Source organism: Engraulis encrasicolus, chromosome 5, assembly GCF_034702125.1.
Source record: "Engraulis encrasicolus isolate BLACKSEA-1 chromosome 5, IST_EnEncr_1.0, whole genome shotgun sequence".
Taxonomy (NCBI): domain Eukaryota; kingdom Metazoa; phylum Chordata; class Actinopteri; order Clupeiformes; family Engraulidae; genus Engraulis; species Engraulis encrasicolus.
In genome coordinates this window covers 9,091,576-9,110,231 of record NC_085861.1, presented here as the reverse complement: position 1 = coordinate 9,110,231, position 18,656 = coordinate 9,091,576, and the positions used below count along the sequence as shown (strand labels likewise).

General features: G+C 43.6%; 1 protein-coding gene across 1 annotated transcript in view; it reads left to right on the top strand.

Moving 5' to 3' along the window:
- The window catches only part of si:dkey-12j5.1 (uncharacterized), a 116,615-nt gene that overhangs the window by 20,607 nt on the left and 77,352 nt on the right, over positions 1-18,656 (top strand). The window contains exons 7-8 of the mRNA XM_063198625.1: positions 5,382-5,486; positions 6,593-6,661. Of these exons, the coding sequence (XP_063054695.1) occupies positions 5,382-5,486; positions 6,593-6,661 (174 nt within the window). The remainder of the gene's footprint in view (positions 1-5,381; positions 5,487-6,592; positions 6,662-18,656) is intronic.

The window sequence follows — 18,656 nt, the reverse complement described above, 5'->3', positions numbered from 1 at the left end:
AAACAAGACGGGGGTGTTTTTTATTGTTGTCATTGTCTTTTTTTAGGGGAATTTCTGTCCTTATTACTATAGGACAGTAGATGAGAGGCGACAGGAAGTGAGTTGGAGAGAGAGACGGGGGAGGATCGGCAAATGACCCGGGCTGGAATCGAACTTGGGTCAGGCATAGTAACCCAGTGCCCTACCGTTGCCAATAATCATTGTCAATAATACAGTGCTAGATGTGTTTGTTGTGAAATGTAGTGTGCACTCATTCCAGCTATGTTATTACCGAAATAAAAATGAATATGATGGTGGTGAAAGCAGTGAGTCATTCTCATTGGTCATAGTGGTAAATTGACACACCATAGCGCGCAGTGCACACAGTGCATTACAATGAAATTCAACCTCCCCTGTAAACGCAAGGCACATGTGAACTGACATAGTGAGTGACCCTATCTGAATGCCCAGTTTTCTAGCCTTGTTAGGACGGTGAATCCCCCAGTGATTGGATACTCTTTGGTGAACTCCGCGGAGTATCCAATCACTGGGTGTTTCACGTCCTAGGAAGGCTAGAACACTGGGTATTGAGAAAGAGCCAGTGACTTGAAATGTAAGTGTAGTCCAGTTTTGGCTGCTGCACTTGATCGCTGATGGAAGCTTAACTCGCTGTACTATTATGTAGACATCACAAGGGAAATAGAGTTTCAATCAGTCCAGGAGCTGTTTTGGGCAATTGTGGCCAACAGTTCCACTGGCAGCCTGTGGAGGGTAGTGTTGCTCTCCAAAACCAACTTGTGTGTGTGTGTGACTGTGTGTGTGTGTGTGTGTGTGTGTGTGTGTGTGTGTGTGTGTGTGTGTGTGTGTGTGTGTGTGTGTGTGTGTGTGTGTGTGTGTGTGTGACTGTGTGTGACTGTGTGTGACTGTGTGTGTGTGTGACTGTGTGTGTGACTGTGTGTGTGACTGTGTGTGTGACCGTGTGTGTGACTGTGTGTGTGAGAGAGAGACCGTGTGTGTGTGTGTGTGTGTGTGTGTGTGTGTGTGTGTGTGTGTGTGTGTGTGTGAAACTGTGTGTGAAACTGTGTGTGAAACTGTGTGTGTGTGTATGACCGTGAATGACTGCTTGTGTGTGCCCCAAACTTGCTTCTCTTTCGGAGTCAAGAGATGAGGTATTTAACAGTGCCCTGAAGAAGAAGATTTGTGTTCTTCGGCAGTGTTGGAATGGTCTGCATTGCTTTGATGTACACCCCTCAGTAAATTGTGCGGCCCTCAACGATTGTGTGTGCACATGCGTCTTTTGTATGGAATACCATTCCCGTACTTATTTGTTGGTATGCATTAATCTTTGGCCAAACTTGTTGAATGATGAACAACGCTTATACCAAGCCAATCTTTTGAAGAGTTGAGGGCACAGAATTGTGAGATTGTGAGAAGACGGAACAATGTTCATTCATTCTATTCTAATCAATTGCCCACAATCTCAGCAACCAGATATCTTGCCTACAGTCAGTTCTGGAAGAGGCAGAGAGAAGAGACATGAACATGAGTGCCAGCCAGTGACACTGCACCTGTCTGAGACCAGTCACTGAACGAACGCCAAACAGCTGGTTTTGTTTCTCAGTCACACAGACACACACACACACACACACACACACACACACACACACACACACACACACACACACACACACACACACACACACACACACACACACACATACACACACACACACACACACACACACACACACACACACACACACACACACACACACACACACACACACACACACACATACAGAGTCCCATCTTTCCATCCATCCGTTCTTTCTCGGATGCACGGGCAGTAGTGAGAGTGAGAGTGGGAGAGTGGGAACATTTTACCATTAGAGAAGCCCACCACCAGTCTAGACACCCCTACAGCAGACAGGCTAAACAATCAGCTTACACGTAGCAGTGGAGCCATAAAAAACACCATGCCATCAATAGCAAGCACTCTCCGAGGGGACATCAAGGCCAACAGCGGTGTGACATAATTAACAGTTTTTACAAGAGGCAGTCCACATTTACTGGGCATCATGGCTGCAGAGAGGCAGAGTATGGCTCATTAAGGAAGACAAAGCAGTGGGGGGTGTGTGTGTGTATAGTGTGCGTGTGCGTGTGCGCGTGTCTGTGTCTGTTTCTGTGCGTACCTGCGGGTTAGATGGTGATGTTTGAGATTAGCAGCATGTTTGAAGGATGTGCATGGTGTGTAATTTGGTGTATTATAGTGCACTGAAGGATGTGCATGATGTGTAATTTGGTGTACTATAATGCATGGTGGGGACGATGAGCATCATTACGTGGGCGATGGAAGGTAAGGAGAGGAACAAAGACGAAAGTCTCAAGAAAGAACAGTGAAGGGGCACAGTAAACACTGTGTAAAGAAGAAAGGGGAGAAATAAACACTTTATAAAGAAGAAAGATGAGGAGAGCAATGAACACTGTATAAAGTCAAGAGCACAGCACGGAAGGGTGAGTCAGGGGTAAATGTAGTCTAAAGAAGAAATGAGAGGAGGGATACTTATTCTGAAGACGAAAGGTGAGGAGAAGAATAAGCTGAAAAATAAGAAAGGTGTGTGTGTGTGTGTGTGGGGGGGGGGGGTGTCAGTGAATACAGTCTAAGGAAGAAAGGTGCGTCTAACAAGCACTCAGGGTAGGCAGTGAAATGTTCAAATTACTGACTGCAACCTGAAGTGGCAATGTTGAAATATTTGAGTTTATTCTTTTTTGTTGTTGCTGTCAATTTGAGAAGCATTCCTCAGATGCTTTCATCTCTTCTCTCCCTGCCATGCTGCTGTGTTGGGGATAAATTAGAGTCCTTTATAGTCAGTCGCTACACTAGTCACTACCTCTTTAGGAATTGAGCCCAGCTCAGCGCTCAGCTCAGTTTTTAGGAATTGAGCTCTGCTCAAAAGTTCTTAAGATGCAAGTAACCGAATTAGTACTCGCAGAGTTGAGAGTTCTTTTCTCTAAGCAGATATGATATTCCACTGATTCTTGAGGGTTTTAGTTTTTAAAGAAAAAAAAAGTAGTCAAAATCCAATATATAGAAGTGTATTATTGTAGATGAAGGTCTTGGCTGTGCAACAATGTATAATGTATAATGAACAACCTCCTCGTATTTTACTTTTTTACATAAAATAGGCACGTACTTGTTTTTGTCAACACAGTCAGATACAATTACAATTACACACTGGTGGCAGTGGCTGCCATGCAGGGTACCACTGTGCCAACAGGAGCAATTTGGGGTTAAGTATCTTGCTCAAGGACACATCATATAAACAGAATATTCTCAAACTTGTTTTAAATTGTATTCTGACACTATTCCACTTGAAACCGGAGCACTCTGTGCATGTAACTGCCCTCATTATTGATATTATTTTAAGCAGCGTTCCCTTCTCGCCGGTCTAGTCCGCATGGCTACCCTTTGAAGCTTATTTACAGGTCTCTGGTGCGGCTCTTGTATATCAGCAGGCCTCCATGCTGCATAGAGAGAGGGCATCGTCCCCCAGCCCAGGGGGGGAGAGAGGAGTCATGGGGCGCCGCGAAAACACACACAGTGTCTGCCTGCAGCATTTCTATAATGGCTGTGTGGTGCTTAACACTAAACAAAGTCATCACACAGCATGATTTGGCCTACTCTGCTTGAAATACTGCATCTCTCTCTGTCTCTGCCTCTGTCTCGGTTTTTCTCTCATTCCCCCCACTGTCACTCTCTGCTCTCCCTCTCGCTTTCTATGGTCATGTAATTTTGTTTCATCTCTGTCCTTCTTTCTTTCTTTCTTTCTTTCTCTCTCTCTCTCTCTCTCTCTCTCTCTCTCTCTCTCTCTCTCTCTCTTACGGACATTATCATGTTCTGTTGCTATTTCTTATTTCCTTCTCGTTCTTTCTCTCTGCTCTTCTCCTTTTTTCCTTCCCTTCCCTTTCATTCTCTTCATTCTTCGTGTTTCTTGTTATCTCTTGTTTTCCTCCTGGCCATTGTCTGTGCACTGCTTCACTGCACTTGTGTTGTAGCCTTGGAATGCTGCTGCTGCTGTAGTGAAAAATTGAGTTGAAGCCTGAAAGCTCGTTTTACATTTTGCAAAGAGCCAGCGTGACGCCAAGCCAAAGCTGAAATGACTGATGCTGTCTGTCAATTGATCTCTTCCACTCTGGTTCCATGTCACCCAGTGGTTCCCAAACTTTTTCAGTGGGGATCTCCCCTTTTGGGCTTAAGAATATTTCTACGGGTTCCATTGCAAAACGATGTATATCCATTTTGGAGAGTTTGAGGCTATTGTATTGTAGTATTCCTTGAGCTAATTTAAGGCAATGACACCTTTTGAAAATCAATGATATTTTATCAACAACCCCCTGTCCGCTGATATTGCTAGATGCTAAATTTATCTATTAATTTAACCATACAAGAGATGCCTGTTACTAACCAACTGATGGATTTATGTTAACCTGTGGATTTCCCATTTTTATGCAATGTCCCTTTTGTCCGCGACCTCCCTTCAGTTCCTCCATGACCCTCCTAGGGCTCCCGACCCCCAGTTTGGGAACCACGGGTGTAACCAAACCCCGGAAACAGTGCTGTCCATGGCGCTGAATCTCAGGAGTGATTGTCACGGACTAGACTCACAGCTTGCAATGCAGGATTTGTGCTGACAGTTTACCTGTGGATGTCCCATTTTTATGCAATGTCCCTTCTGTCCGCGACCCCCTTCAGTAACTCCATGACCCTCCTAGGGCTCACGACCCCCAGTTTGGTAATCAAACCCCGGAAGCAGCGCTGTCCGTGGTGCTGAACCTCAGGAGTGATTGTCACGGACCTGACTCTGGGGCCGTCTAACCAAACCTTTGGCACAGACACACAGCCTGCAATGCAGTTCATGGTGCTCAATCTCAGGACTGATTGACATTTATCGGATGGCTAACATGATTTTTTGTTTACATCAAAGTGAACAACAAAAACAAATTGTGTTTAAACCAAGCAAACAAGTAGCGGTTCACAATATAAGAAGAAAATAAATGTGAGAAAAGTTGTGTTGGATATGAACTAGGGATGCAAATTATCGATTAATTCATTAATCATTAGTTGATAGTTGATATTTGTCAATACCTTTTTTTGTAGGTAAAAAAAGGATTCTGGATTGCACTTTGGATGTGTACTCCATAGCACCAGCAAAGCAGGGAAAATGAAGCAGGAGCATTGTGTGTGTGTGCATGCGTTTGTGGTTTTGTGTGTGTGTGTGTGTGCGCGTGCGTGTGTGCGTGCGAGCGTGTGTGCGTGCGCGCGTGTGTTTTTTTTTAAGAGTGTCAGTAGTATTGGACCTGAGAAGCCTCAATCATTCCCCGTCTCCATTGATCTCTTGCAGGAAGGAAAGGACTACTTAAAAAGGAGTGTGTCGTCATGGTTACCCAGTTTGAAACCACAGACAGAGACGACAGCAACAGAAGAGGAGGAGGAAGATTCCCAACAGGTAAGCCACCTGAGTACATGCACTGTGCATACGAGTGTGTTGGTAAGCCACCTGTATACATGCACTGTGCATATGTGAGTGTTGGTGAGCTACCTGCATACATCCACTATGTATGTACTGCATAGGTACCAGCAAGGGGGAGGTAGAGGTGCATTGGCATCTCCACTTTTGGGCTCCCTAAATGAGGCTTTCCCAACTTGTACTGCAGAAAAATGAGTGGAGTGTAGCAACAGTTACAAGGTTAAGAAATGTATTTAAAAAAGGGAGGGGAAAAAAAGCAGCACCACTTCAAAACTGGTTCCAGCGCCGTTTCACATTCCGTGTTTCTTACCACAGCACATTGCTTAGTCAAGGAAGTGAGTGTTTGTGCCTGTAGTGGAGAGGTGGATAACGTTGTGGCGGGGAATAGATGGATAGATAAATAGATTGTGGGCCTGCCGTGACCAACCGGTAGGGCACTCGTCTACCATGTGGCTGACCCGGGTTTGATGCCCGGTCCTTTGCAGACCCTTCCACGTCTCTCTCTCCCCACTCGCTTCCTGTCACCACCTTCACTGTCCTATCATAAATAAAGTCAAAAAGACCAGAAAATGGATAGATAGATGGATTTTTTTTCTTTTTTGGAGGAACGTTGGCAAGTTGCTGACCTCTCTGGCCGCCTTAGCAACAAAGTGCTGTGGGAAACACTGCATTAGGAGTCTGTGGGGTCTGGCACAACAAGAGAAAAACACAGCACTAGATGCAATGCATTTACACCCTCACCCAGCCTCACAAGGAATCTCAATGACACACACACACACACACACACACACACACACACACACACACACACACACACACACACACACACACACACACACACACACACATTAGATTCTCTGAAAGAGACAGACACACACACACACAAATACACAAACTAGTTTTTCTCTGAAAGTCACCTTTCGGTATGCCAAGCTACACACTTATTCATTCAGCAACAGTATAGCAGAAGGCTTGAAAGTGTCGGGTCCTGAATGTCACATCATTTCTCTATTTTGGTTGTTTATCTGTGAAGCGCTCAAGTTTGGTTTTTATTTTTGTTTGTTTGTTTGTTTACTTTCTGCCAGAGTGGGCTGCCACCTTATGAGTCAAGGATCACCACAGCCAAGCTCCTAACTGAAGCCGAGGAGCCAGAGGTATGTTTGGTGTGTGTGTGTGTGTGTCTGTGTGTTTATATGTGTGTGTGTCTGTTTGTCTGTGTGTGCATCCTTGTGTGCGTGCGTGTTTGCGCTCAATAGCCACATTCCTGACTAAGGCTGAGGAGCCTGTGTGTGTGTGTGTGTGTGTGTGTGTGTGTGTGTGTGTGTGTGTGTGTGTGTGTGTGTGTGTGTGTGTGTGTGTGTGTGTGTGTGTGTGTGTGTGTGTGTGTGTGTGTGTGTGTGTGTGTGTGTGTGTGTGTGTGTGTGTGTGTTTAAGGCTGAGGAGCCAGAGGTTTGTTTGGACAGTGTGTGTGTTTGTTTACCTGTTTTGTGTAGTAATATGCCGCTCTGTAAGTGATATGGTGGATGGAGGCTTTATTGATGTTTGCTTTGAATGTTTGCCGGGAAATTAAGTTTTGCTGATGACACTTTATGGTTAGATGTGTAAGAAAAGCAATGGAAGAAGCGGCTGAAAAGCAGTTTGAGATATTATCAATAAATAAATATTTACAAACCTGGGAGAGACGTAAACGTCTGAGAAGTACTTTCAAGTATTTTCTAAGAAGTGTGAAATGTGTTTGTAGCACACGGCTGATGCATTTCTTTAGGCGTGGGAACATCAAAAGAATTATATATATATATATATATATATGTATGTATATATATATATATATATATATATATAAAAAGATGTGGTATTTTTCACAATGTATTACTGCCCTTTTTTTTCTGAAAAGCATCTTTAAAATTAACAGCTAGAGTAGAGGCAGAGAATGGGAAGTTAGTGCAGTGGTTCCCAAACTGAAGGGGGTTTGCGGACAAAAGGGACATTGCATAAAGCGTGCAATCCACAGGTTAACAGCTAACAGCTAATAGATGTAGGCTAGTTGCTGTCCTGTGGATTTCCTACAATATTAGCGGACAGACAATTAATGGACAATCTAGCAATATTAAAGGACAAAAAAAAAATGCCTAGGCAGTGATATTGCTAGATTTTCCGTGAATAGTTTGTCCGTTAATATTTCTAGAAATTCATTGCTAGGCTAAGAATGTGGTGTGTGGTGGTGGGAGTGGGGTCGCGAATATATTCTTAAGGCCAAAAGGGGTCCCTGCGGAAAAACTCACTGAAGAACCACTGAGTTACTGTTTGATGTTCTGCAATAATAATGTTGAGGAAGAATGAGAGGGGAGTTCTGTGTCCCTGTTCAAGTCAACTGCCTTGCCTTTTTGTCCCTCGGGAGCCAGCCTTGGCCTTCAATAATGCAGAAAGAGCTGTCTCGGTGCTTTTATGACCTTTCTGTGTATGCGTGTCCGTGTGTGTGTGTGTCTTTTCACCCGTGTACAAGAGGTGTATTTGTGAAATCAGTCAACCACATGAAGTCTTTGGGAGCTGCTGTCTGTAGTGTATTTCAGCTGTGCGTGCATGCGTATGTGTGCATGTGTGTGTATGAGTGTGGAGGGCAGTAGGTAGTTGCTTGATGCTCTGTGTGTATGAAGTCGTAGGCCACAGTTTGCCCTAAGCTGGAAGTCAGAAGGCAGTAAAGCAAGAGATGTGAAGAGGGAAGGAACAGAAAATCAGTTACAAAAATAAATAAATACACAAATAAATAAAGTATATAGAAATGAAAGGGGGAAAAAACAGCTGAAGGGAAATCAAGCATGTAGGAGAGCTGTGAAATGTTGTACTTTGAGAAACTCTTAAAAGGTGGGGAGGCTTGTCCGCTGTTTGTTGGCAAAGCTACAAACCAGATTCTAAAAGCAAAATCGGGACACTTAGTATTTTGTGGAAAAAAATCTAAATGCTGCCATTTTCAAAACAGTCAATCCATAGATAAGATGTAGAATAGTACAAAGTCAGCATATCAGTTGTTAACGCCAAGCAACATTCCCAGAGAAACGAATCAAGTTGTAATACAGAGACAGCAATACAGCGTAGTCCATCCAGGTTTTCTGATGTTCACTTTGAATCTGCTTCTAAACATTTTCAGACACATACATTGTTGGATCAAAATCTGTGTAATGTTTGCATAGAAGAACGAGCATATGGTATGGTGTTTGTTGAAGACAATCCAGTATCCCTGTGGCTGTGTCGCCCACCTGAGTTTGGGGGCGTTGAACATGGAAGAGGCACAAACCAAGTAAATCAAGTAAACACTGCCCAGTGAAGGCATTATGTTGCCACAGCTGTTTACTCTCCAAAACGTCTGTACAAAAGCGCCCACTCTACTTTTCTAAGCTTCCATTGTGTGTTCTTCACTGAAAAAAGGTTTGGAGGGTTTTTTATTATTAGGATAGAGGCAGTGGAGTGGAGGGGATTGGAGGAGTAGAGTGGAGGAGTGCGGTGGTACAGAGAGCCAGTGAAACAGCAGGGAACTGTTATGGTTGGTCCTTTTGGAGTGCCCCCTCTGTGCCCCTGCCCTGCCCCCTGGCACTGCACCCAAAATTACTCGAAGTGCCTGTCGTAATCGTGAAGTTCACTGTCCGTTCGTTGTCCACAATTACTCCAGAAGTGTCTTTCCTTGTCGTTAAGTTCACGCTCCGTTGCCCTTGACAACACTGAGTGTTGCATGACGTGTGATGTTATGCACTTGCACACAGACTCACATTGATGTTATATAACAATCTTTTAAAAAATTTGTTTTTAAAAATGGCATGTGTGCTGTCATATTTTCTTATTGAAGAAACTCAGTTCCTGTGTTCTGAAGGGTGTTTTTTTCACAACACACAATAAGCTTTGTCTAGGTCTTTTGTGTTCTACAGATTTTGTTTTAACTTTTAAAAACTTCAAGTCGACGGATGCTTGTATCTTGCACTGTAAATGGGCCATTATATATTCTATAGGTATTACTAAGCTCACATCTGTTTTATGGTGAATGTTTTTTTTTTTTTGACTACTTTCGAAAGCAGCTGTAGTATTGCTGTTGTTTGTCTTGATGGAAGCTAGGGGGGTTGGTGGAGGAGGGGTGTCAGGATTGAAGGTATCAATGTGATGTCGAATCGCGTTCATTATAATGCCCATTTATTTCATTTTGGGCTACAAAATGTCATCTCAAGTGTCAAAGAAGCATATGCAAACAGGGAAAGCATGGAAGAGTTGCATCTAACTTCAGCAACCAAATCTACCAGCAACCAAGTCTGCCAGCAACCATGCTGAGCCTAACTACGTGCTCTCAGGAGTAGCAGCATGGCTGAGTGACGCTAATACATAGACGCGAATTTGGCCAAGTGAAGTGAACTTCGCCACTCATTCCTATGAGGAAGGCAAAGACAAGTGAAAAGGAGCGAAGCAAAATTATTCAACCAAGTTTAATATTATGCAAATGATGAGCGAATTTCGCCTATGGCGGCCAACCAAATCAATAACATAACTGTTTCTTAACATTTAACTCGCCGTGGCGACCTGATGACAGTTGAGCTGTCAGAATGGAACACTAAATTTCGCCTCTCTTCGCCATGCACACAGCACAGAGATCTACGGATCAACGCATTTCAATTCAGAGGTGAAACAGATTTCATTGTGGAAGTACAGTATGGTTGACTGTTCCTTTAACCTAGTTCATTACTCAGCAGTCTATTCAACCACGGATTACTAGGTAATGATTAAATCAATAGATCTCACAGCCATTTGACATCAATGAATGAATACGCACATCAATGATAATGGAAATAAATAAATTAAAAGTTTAAGGAGCCAGAGTGATGCATTACGCTATTACATGAATTATTGCGTAACTTAATGAATGACTGAATGAATGAGTGAAATAATGCACGGCCAGATTAATTCATATATCTTGCTTCTATGGCTACGTTTACATGGCGTTTTCGTAGCGTTTCGGAATTAAGCTTTATTCCGAATTAAATGTCTCATGTAAGCGTAGCGTGTCTTTTCTGACTGTGTAGTGGCCTCTGTAGCTGCAGCCTGTCCACGCTGTCTCTCCACTGCTCTAGTGTTACTGGTTCTGGATAGCCTGTTATTCAGTCAATATAATTGGGTGCTAAGGAGTGTGTGGGCGAGAGAATGAGGTTTTAAAGCATGTGTGTGCGTGTGTACGTGCGTGTGTGCTAGCGTGTGTGTGCATGGGTATGTGTGTGTGCATGGGTATGTGTGTGTGTCTGTGTGCGTGTATGCGTGTGTGTAAGTGCACGTGCGCGCGGGGTGTGTGTGTGTGTGTGTGTGTGTGTATGCGTGTGTATGCCTATATGTCTGCATGTGCGTGCCTGTATGTGTGTCTGTGTATGCCTGCGTGTGTGGCTGTGTGTGTGTGTGCGCATGCTAGGTATGTGTATGTGTGTCTAAGAACACGGCTGGAGAGGAAATGAGCGCTTGAGGAGAGCGAGGCTGTGCGTGTGCGCGCGTGCATGCGTGTGTGTCTGTGTGTGTGCGCTGGCTGTGTGTGAGCACGCTGGGAATGTGTATGTGTGTGTGTGCGCTGGGTATGTATGTGTGAGTCTAAGCGCACGGCTGGAGAGGAAATGAGCGCTTGAGGAGAGCGAGGCTGAAGGAGAGCGAAAGGAAATGGAGGGAGATTGATTGAATGGATGAGCGACGTCTCTGTTAGAATGATGAGCTAAAGGTCAGATCAAACGACAGGACAAGCAGGAGGAGAGAGGAGAGGAGGAGGAAAGAAGAGAAGGAAATGTCAGGGAGAAGGATGGACAGCCAGAGAGAGAAAGAGGTAGGAGGGGGAAAAGGAAGAGAGAGACGAATGGCAGGTAGAGAAAACGTACTCAAGGGAATGAATCAGGAAGATGGCTGTGTGTGTGTGCGCGTGTACGCACATTCATATGTTGGGAGAGGTGTATGTGTGTCCCTGTCTGTCTTGGTGTGAGAGCCATGAGGCAAGAGAGCCATGTCCTGGTGGAAGTGTGTGTGTGTGTGAGAGAGAGCCATACATGTCCTGGTGGGAGTGTGTGATTAATATTAATATGGGATGCCGTGCTGTCCGTCACACTGCTGCCAGAGGTCAAGAGGTCGTCTCCAAGACAGCAGGTGTTTAGACAGAAGCCAGCCTCCCTGCAGAGAGACCTTTGATTGGTCTTTTTTATGAAAGGTGAAAGAGAGAGAGACGGGTAGAGAGAAAGAAAGAAATACAGTGGTTGTCAAACATGGAGAGAGAGAGAGAGAGAGAGAGAGAGAGAGAGAGAGAGAGAGAGAGAGAGAGAGAGAGAGAGAGAGAAATAGAGGTGAGATAAAAGGATGAGTGGAGGAGGGAAGGGAAGGAAGGACAGACAACGTCCAAATTCTATGGCCAGACACACTCACACACACACACCCACACACCCAGCTGGTGGTGGAGTTTGAAAGGGGCCAGTGGCATTGGTGCCCGGTGGAGGGAGAATGAGCTTGGCATCTGTCACCCAATCCCATTCTGTTTGCCCTTTCACAGGAGCAGGCTGGATAATCTGTTATTCACACACACACACACACACACACACACACACACACACACACAGTCGTACGCATATATGTAGGTTAGACCTGTTCAAAAAAAACTTTTTTGTAATTTTGAAGCCAATTGCTGTGATTCCCATTCTCCAAGGTGTGAAATGGCCAGATATAAAATTATTTTGATTTTGGACCATGGGAAGACCTGCCTCAAGAGCCATAAAGTTTCAATGTTTATTTTAATCAAAAACGCCTGACATTTGGCCCTATTTTGCCTAATAACTTCACATCCATTTGTCATAGAGCATTGTGGGTGGTGTCACCGGAAAGCTGACAAAATTTCCTTTCAGATGATACCCAATATGTCAGTATCATGCACAGTTATAGCTGACTTTAAAGCAGAAATGTGTTAAATTTAGGCGAATTTTGGTGGTTTCAGCTCAAACAATACTCAATTGGACCCCAGAAAGGTTTATTAATTCACCAAAGTATAGTGCCAAATTGAAGTCTGAAAGAAAATATATTTCCTAACATTTCATATATTGTCAGTGACACATCCTGAACTGTCAGAACACAATATATAAAGTCGTGATCTCTTGTTTACTCTTCCTGTGCTGTCTGAACACAATATTGGCCTATTTGATCCTGATTTTGTTGATTTGCCCACCAATAAATTATCAGTCTGTAATTTTAATATTAGGTGTATTCTAACATGGAAAGATAGAATATCAAAAAGCAAATCCAGAAAGTAACTTAAAAGAATATATATTAGGAATTTATTTCTATTAGGCCTACATTGAGGGAGATAGGTATTTGATCCCCTCCTAGCCATTAAGAGTTCTGGTCTCACAGATCAGATGGGCACTTCCAATCAACTTGTCATCTGAATTCAAGACACCTGAAAATAGTCAGCTGACTTGTGACTGCTGATCTACCTCAGTCTTAGGGTGCAATCAAAACACAGTCAAAATATCAGGCTTATACTAAGCATAAAACATAAAACCAGACTATTGTAGCCTCATAATGCCCACACTTCCACAGTGGAATGCTGTAATAGTTGTTGAAAAGACATACCATACTATTACCTTACTACTTACCAAAGACTACCATAGTACTACACTACTATTACATTCAGAGCCTAGTGATGCATTACGACTTGGCCATTGCCATTCTGGTAACAGCAAATGTATGCTGTTGTCTTATGTGTTATGTCTTTTCTTATGTCCCAAAGGTGCGTGTGTGTGTGTGTGTGTGTGTGTGTATGTGTGTGTGTGTGTGTGTGTGTGTGTGTGTGTGTGTGTGTGTGTGTGTGTGTGTGTGTGTGTGTGTGTGTGTGTGTGTGTGTGTGTGTGTGTGTGTGTGTTGCATTGTCAATAAACCATGGATGAATGGATCTCAGCCATTGTAGTCATGGACTGTTTCAGCTGCCACTATCTGGCAAGCAACAGGATAGAAGCCATGGCAAAGCAGCTATTTTTACCAGATAATAAGACAGATGAACTCAAGAGAAGATCAGCAGAACGAACACACACACACACACACACACACACACACACACACACACACACACACACACACACACACACACACACACACACACACACACACACACACACACACACACACACACACACCTTAAACTTCATTATCATGTATAATAAGTGTGCTAAGTATACAAAGTGTGCAGACATTGAACTTTATTTTCATAGTGTCTGACCCTTTTGTCCTGTACCTTCTCATGGGAGAATTTCAGATGATGAGTTGTTTGGAAGTGCCCAACTGGTCTGTGGAACCAGAAGTCTTAATGGTTACCAGGGGATCAAATGCCTTTCTCCCTCAATGTAATAGAAATCAATACATATTTTTTAAAGTTACTTTTTACTTTGCTTTTTGATATTCTATGTTTCCATGTTAGAATACACCTACTATTAAAATTATAGACTGATAATTTATTGGTGGGCAAACCAACAAAATCAGGATCCATTAGGCCAATATTGTGTTCCGACAGCACAGGAAGAGTAAGCAAGAGATCACGACTTTATATATTGTGTTCTGACAATTCAGGATGTGTCACTGGCAATATATGAAATGTAAGGAAATACATTTTCTTTCAGACTTCAATTTGGCACTATACTTTGGTGAATTAATAAACCTTTCTGGGGTCCAATTGAGTATTGTTTGAGCTGAAACCTATGACAAATGGATGTGAAGTTATTAGGCAAAATGGAGCCAAATGTCAGGCGTTTTTGATTAAAATAAACATTGAAACTTTATGGCTCTTGAGGCAGGTCTTCCCATGGTCCAAAATCAAAATAATTTTATATCTGGCCATTTCACACCTTGGAGAATAGGAATCACAGCAATTGGCTTTACAAAAAAAGTTTTTTTTGAACAGGTCTAATGTAGGTGCATGTGTATGTGATCTTTAGCAGGCGAGCATATTGCTCTCCTTTCGCTTTGCTCTCCGCAGGATCTGTGATGTTGGGCTGTCGAGATGGATTACGTTGGGAGGAGGACAAGAATTAAAGAGGAGAAAAATGGAGGATGGGGAACAGATGGAGAGGGAGGTAAGGGAAGGGGTACTGGAGGAGTGCAGAAACAAGAGAGAGAGAGGGAGAGAGAGAGAGAAGAAGATGAATGAGGGAGGGAGGGGAGGCGAAAAGGTGGATTGGAGGAGCGCAGAGAGAACAAGAGAAAGAGAGAGAGAAAGAAGAAGAATGAATGAATGAATACATTTGTGTGGCTAGTGATCTACGGGAAGGTAGTTATTTTAATCACTAGAGAGGAGTGCGGCGGCTTAGCCTGGGAACTCCCATACTGCCTTTAGTTCTACACAATCGTTTCGATCTGAAAGACAGTGTGTCATAATAGCCAAGTATTCCGGCCCCATACGGAATTTACAATAGGCAACTCCCCAGACCTAATCTCACTTGTGATTAGGTCTGGTGTTAACCAGGCAAGCGGCGGCTTGGCATCCACCCTGAAATATACTCCCTGTCAGTCATCCTCAGATGCATATAGTCTAGACATGCATATCATCTCTCTCTCCAACGCATGCACATACACTTACAAACATGAACACACACATAGGGTGGAGATACACGCACACATGCATGAACAGATTCACATGTGCGCACACACGTTTTTGATGGCAGAGGTTGATGGTGTGTAGGATGGCGGAGAGAGAAGCCTTTCGCCTTTCGCTATCTCCCATCTCGTTTGTCTCAGTATTGCTGAGGAGGTGTCTCTCCCCTGTGAATGACGATTCCACCCTGGAGCCTCTCTTTCACATATTCACATGCACACCTTTCTCTTTATCCTGTCATGCGCGCACGCGCACACACACACACACACACACACACGCACCGCACCGCGCCACACCACACCACACCACACCACACCACAACAACACACACACACAGTCTATCAGCGTGGCACATCTTCACATGGCAATCTTTGTCCACTTCTTTTTAGAAAAAAACTCAAAATCTGATAGATTGTGAGGTATACAGGTATATATCTCCAGTATACAGTCCTCTTCAGATCACCCCACAGATTTTTGAGAGGTTTCCATCAAGCCATTATTTTGTTCATTGAGGTGTGTGCTTAGGGTCTTTCTGAAATATTCTTTTTTATCTTCAGCTTTCTTCAGCTTAATCTTCATCTTTCAGGAGGCAAAAGTTTTGTTGCCAACACTGACTGGTATTTGGAACTGTTCATGGTGTAGCTTTCTTCCTGACTGAGGCCCCAGTTTCAGCTGAAGAAAAGCACCCCCAAGGCATGATGCTGCCACCACCGTGGTTCACTGTAGGTATGGTTCCTTTAAAGCATGATGCTGCCACCACTTCACTGTAGGTATGGCATTTGGGTGATATGCAGTGTTGTTGTTTTTTGCCAAGCATAAGCATTTACCTTTTGGAATTATTGTTTTGGAAAAGGCTCATCTCTGGTGAATTATCTGAAATGCATTTGGGAATATGTATTATGTCTGGTGAAACGAGGTTGAAACTTCTGGACCTTTTTCCAAAAGATATGTTCGGCCCCAAAAACAAAGCTGTCCATCACCCAAATAACACAATACGTACCTACAGTGAAGCATGGTGGTGGCAGCATCATGCTTTGAGGTTGTTTTTCTTCGGCTGGAACTGGGGCCTTAGTCAGGGAGGAGGGATTTATGAATAGTTCCAAATACCAATGAGTGTTGGCACAAAACCTTCGTCCTCCGGTTAGAAAACTGAAGATGAAGAGGAATTTCATCCCTCAGAGCGACAATGACCCTAAGCAAATGTCTATGTGATCAAAAGAATGGTTTCATCCGAATAACAGAGGTTTTGGAATGGCCCCATGGTCCAGACCTGAATGTCATCCAACATCTGTGTTGGGTGTTCTGAAGAGGGCTGTGCACACTCTGCATATTTATGCAACGTGTCAATTTAAGTTTTTTTTTTTCTTTTTTTTTTGCTTCGAGTTCATTTTTAAACGCATTGTACAGGTTATTGTTCATATTAAAGGTAGAGAGTTATAAAAGTAAGAAATTATTTGTCTTTTTATCATTTTTGAACATCATAAAACCTTTGGGTTTTTTGGGGGGTTTTTACATCACCTGTTTCATTAGTGACATTATCAGCTCCTTCTGCCAATGAGAAGAGGGAAGCTGAGCAAGCCTGCCTTGGAGGAACTCCACACATTAAAAACCTTGAGGTTTTTGTCACCTTGACTTTGAATAACGGGGGGGAAAAAAGGAGAGGCAGGGAACTTATTTATGTGTGCGTGTGCGTGTGTGTGTGTTTGTGTGTGTGCGATGATTAGGGGCTCCTTAGACTGAAGTGACTTGAGAATTGGCTTTTGTCTTTGTACCTTTTTAGTCAATGAGGGATGGGTCTTTGAAAACCACCACTGGGACCTAGAAGCTCTCTCTCTCTCTCTCTCTCTCTCTCTCTCTCTCTCTCTCTCTCTCTCTCTCTCTCTCTCTCTCTCTCTCTCTCTCTCACATACCCACCCATCAGTGTGCGCCCGCCCGCACAACATATTTTCGGAGCCTCCTCTTTACATAGATCAAAGTGTTTTCCTAGCTGAATGTAAATGTCTTCAGTGACGAAAGGTGGGCTGCTGCAGATGCAAGAAGAAACTCTGGGTATTTTTGGGGTACTGTGAGGCACATGATGATCCCCCTGTGGTGTTACTGAAGGGAATATCAAGCACACGCACGTATGCACACACGCACGCACACATTGGCACAGGCACACATGCACGCACATACAGTGCCCTCCATAATTATTGGCACCCCTGGTTGAGATGTGTTAAAAGCCTTAAAATAAATTCAGTGTTTATTACAGAAGAATACTGTCACACTGAAAATTGTAGGAAAATGTAGCCTTCAACTCAAATGAATTGTAAGAAAATAAAAAAATCCCTGACTAAAAAAATAATTATTTTTCATTAAATCACCTGTTCCACAATTATTGGCACCCTTAACAATTCCCAGGAAATAAATATAATTGAAGCATTTCTGTCATTTCTACAGTAGTTTACAAAGTTTACCAGAGTATGTAGGAACATTTAATCAGTAATTCATCACTTCCTGTTTCCCTGGGGTATAAATATGACGTGACACCGAGGCCCTTTCTCTTATCCACTCTTAAACATGGGAAAGACAAAGGAACACAGCATACAAGTGAGGCAGATGTGCATCGACCTTCACAGGTCAGGCAGAGACTACAAGAAGATTGCCACTCAACTGCAGCTGCCCATATCCACTGTGAGAGGAATAATTAAGAAGTTCCAAACAACTGGAACAGTGGTAAACAAGCCTGGACGAGGACCCAAGTTTATTTTGCCACCACGCACAGTGAGGAGGATGATAAGAGAAATCAAAAGATCTCCACAGCTCACTGTTACAGAATTACAACAAATGGTAGCATCCTGGGGTCACAAAGTCTCCAAATTAACCATCAGGCGCTGTCTACACGCCAACAAGCTGTTTGGGAGGCATGCACGGAGAAAACCTTTCCTCACTCACAATCATAAACGCAAACGTCTGGAGTTCGCCAAGCGGTATTGGGGCTTCAACTGGGACCGTGTGCTTTGGTCAGATGAGACCAAGATTGAGCTTTTTGGCAACAAACACTCTAAGTGGGTCTGGCGTGCCACAAAAGATGCGCATGCTGAAAAGCACCTCATACCCACTGTGAAGTATGGGGGTGGGTCAGTGATGCTGTGGGGCTGTTTCGCTTCCAAAGGCCCTGGGAACCTTGTTAGGGTGCATGGCATCATGAATGCTTTGAAATACCAGGACATTTTAAATCAAAATCTGATGCCCTCTGCCCGAAAGCTGAAGATGGGTCGTCACTGGGTCTTTCAGCAAGACAATGACCGTAAACATATGGCCAAATCTACACAGAAATGGTTCACCAGACACAAAATCAAGCTCCTCCCATGGCCATCTCAGTCCCCAGACCTCAACCCCATTGAGAACCTGTGGGGTGAGCTGAAGAGGAGAGTACACAGGAGAGGACCCAGGTCTCTGGATGATTTAGAGAGATTCTGCAAAGAGGAATAGCTGAAGATCCCTGTTTCTGTCTTTTCCCATCTTGTGAAACATTATAG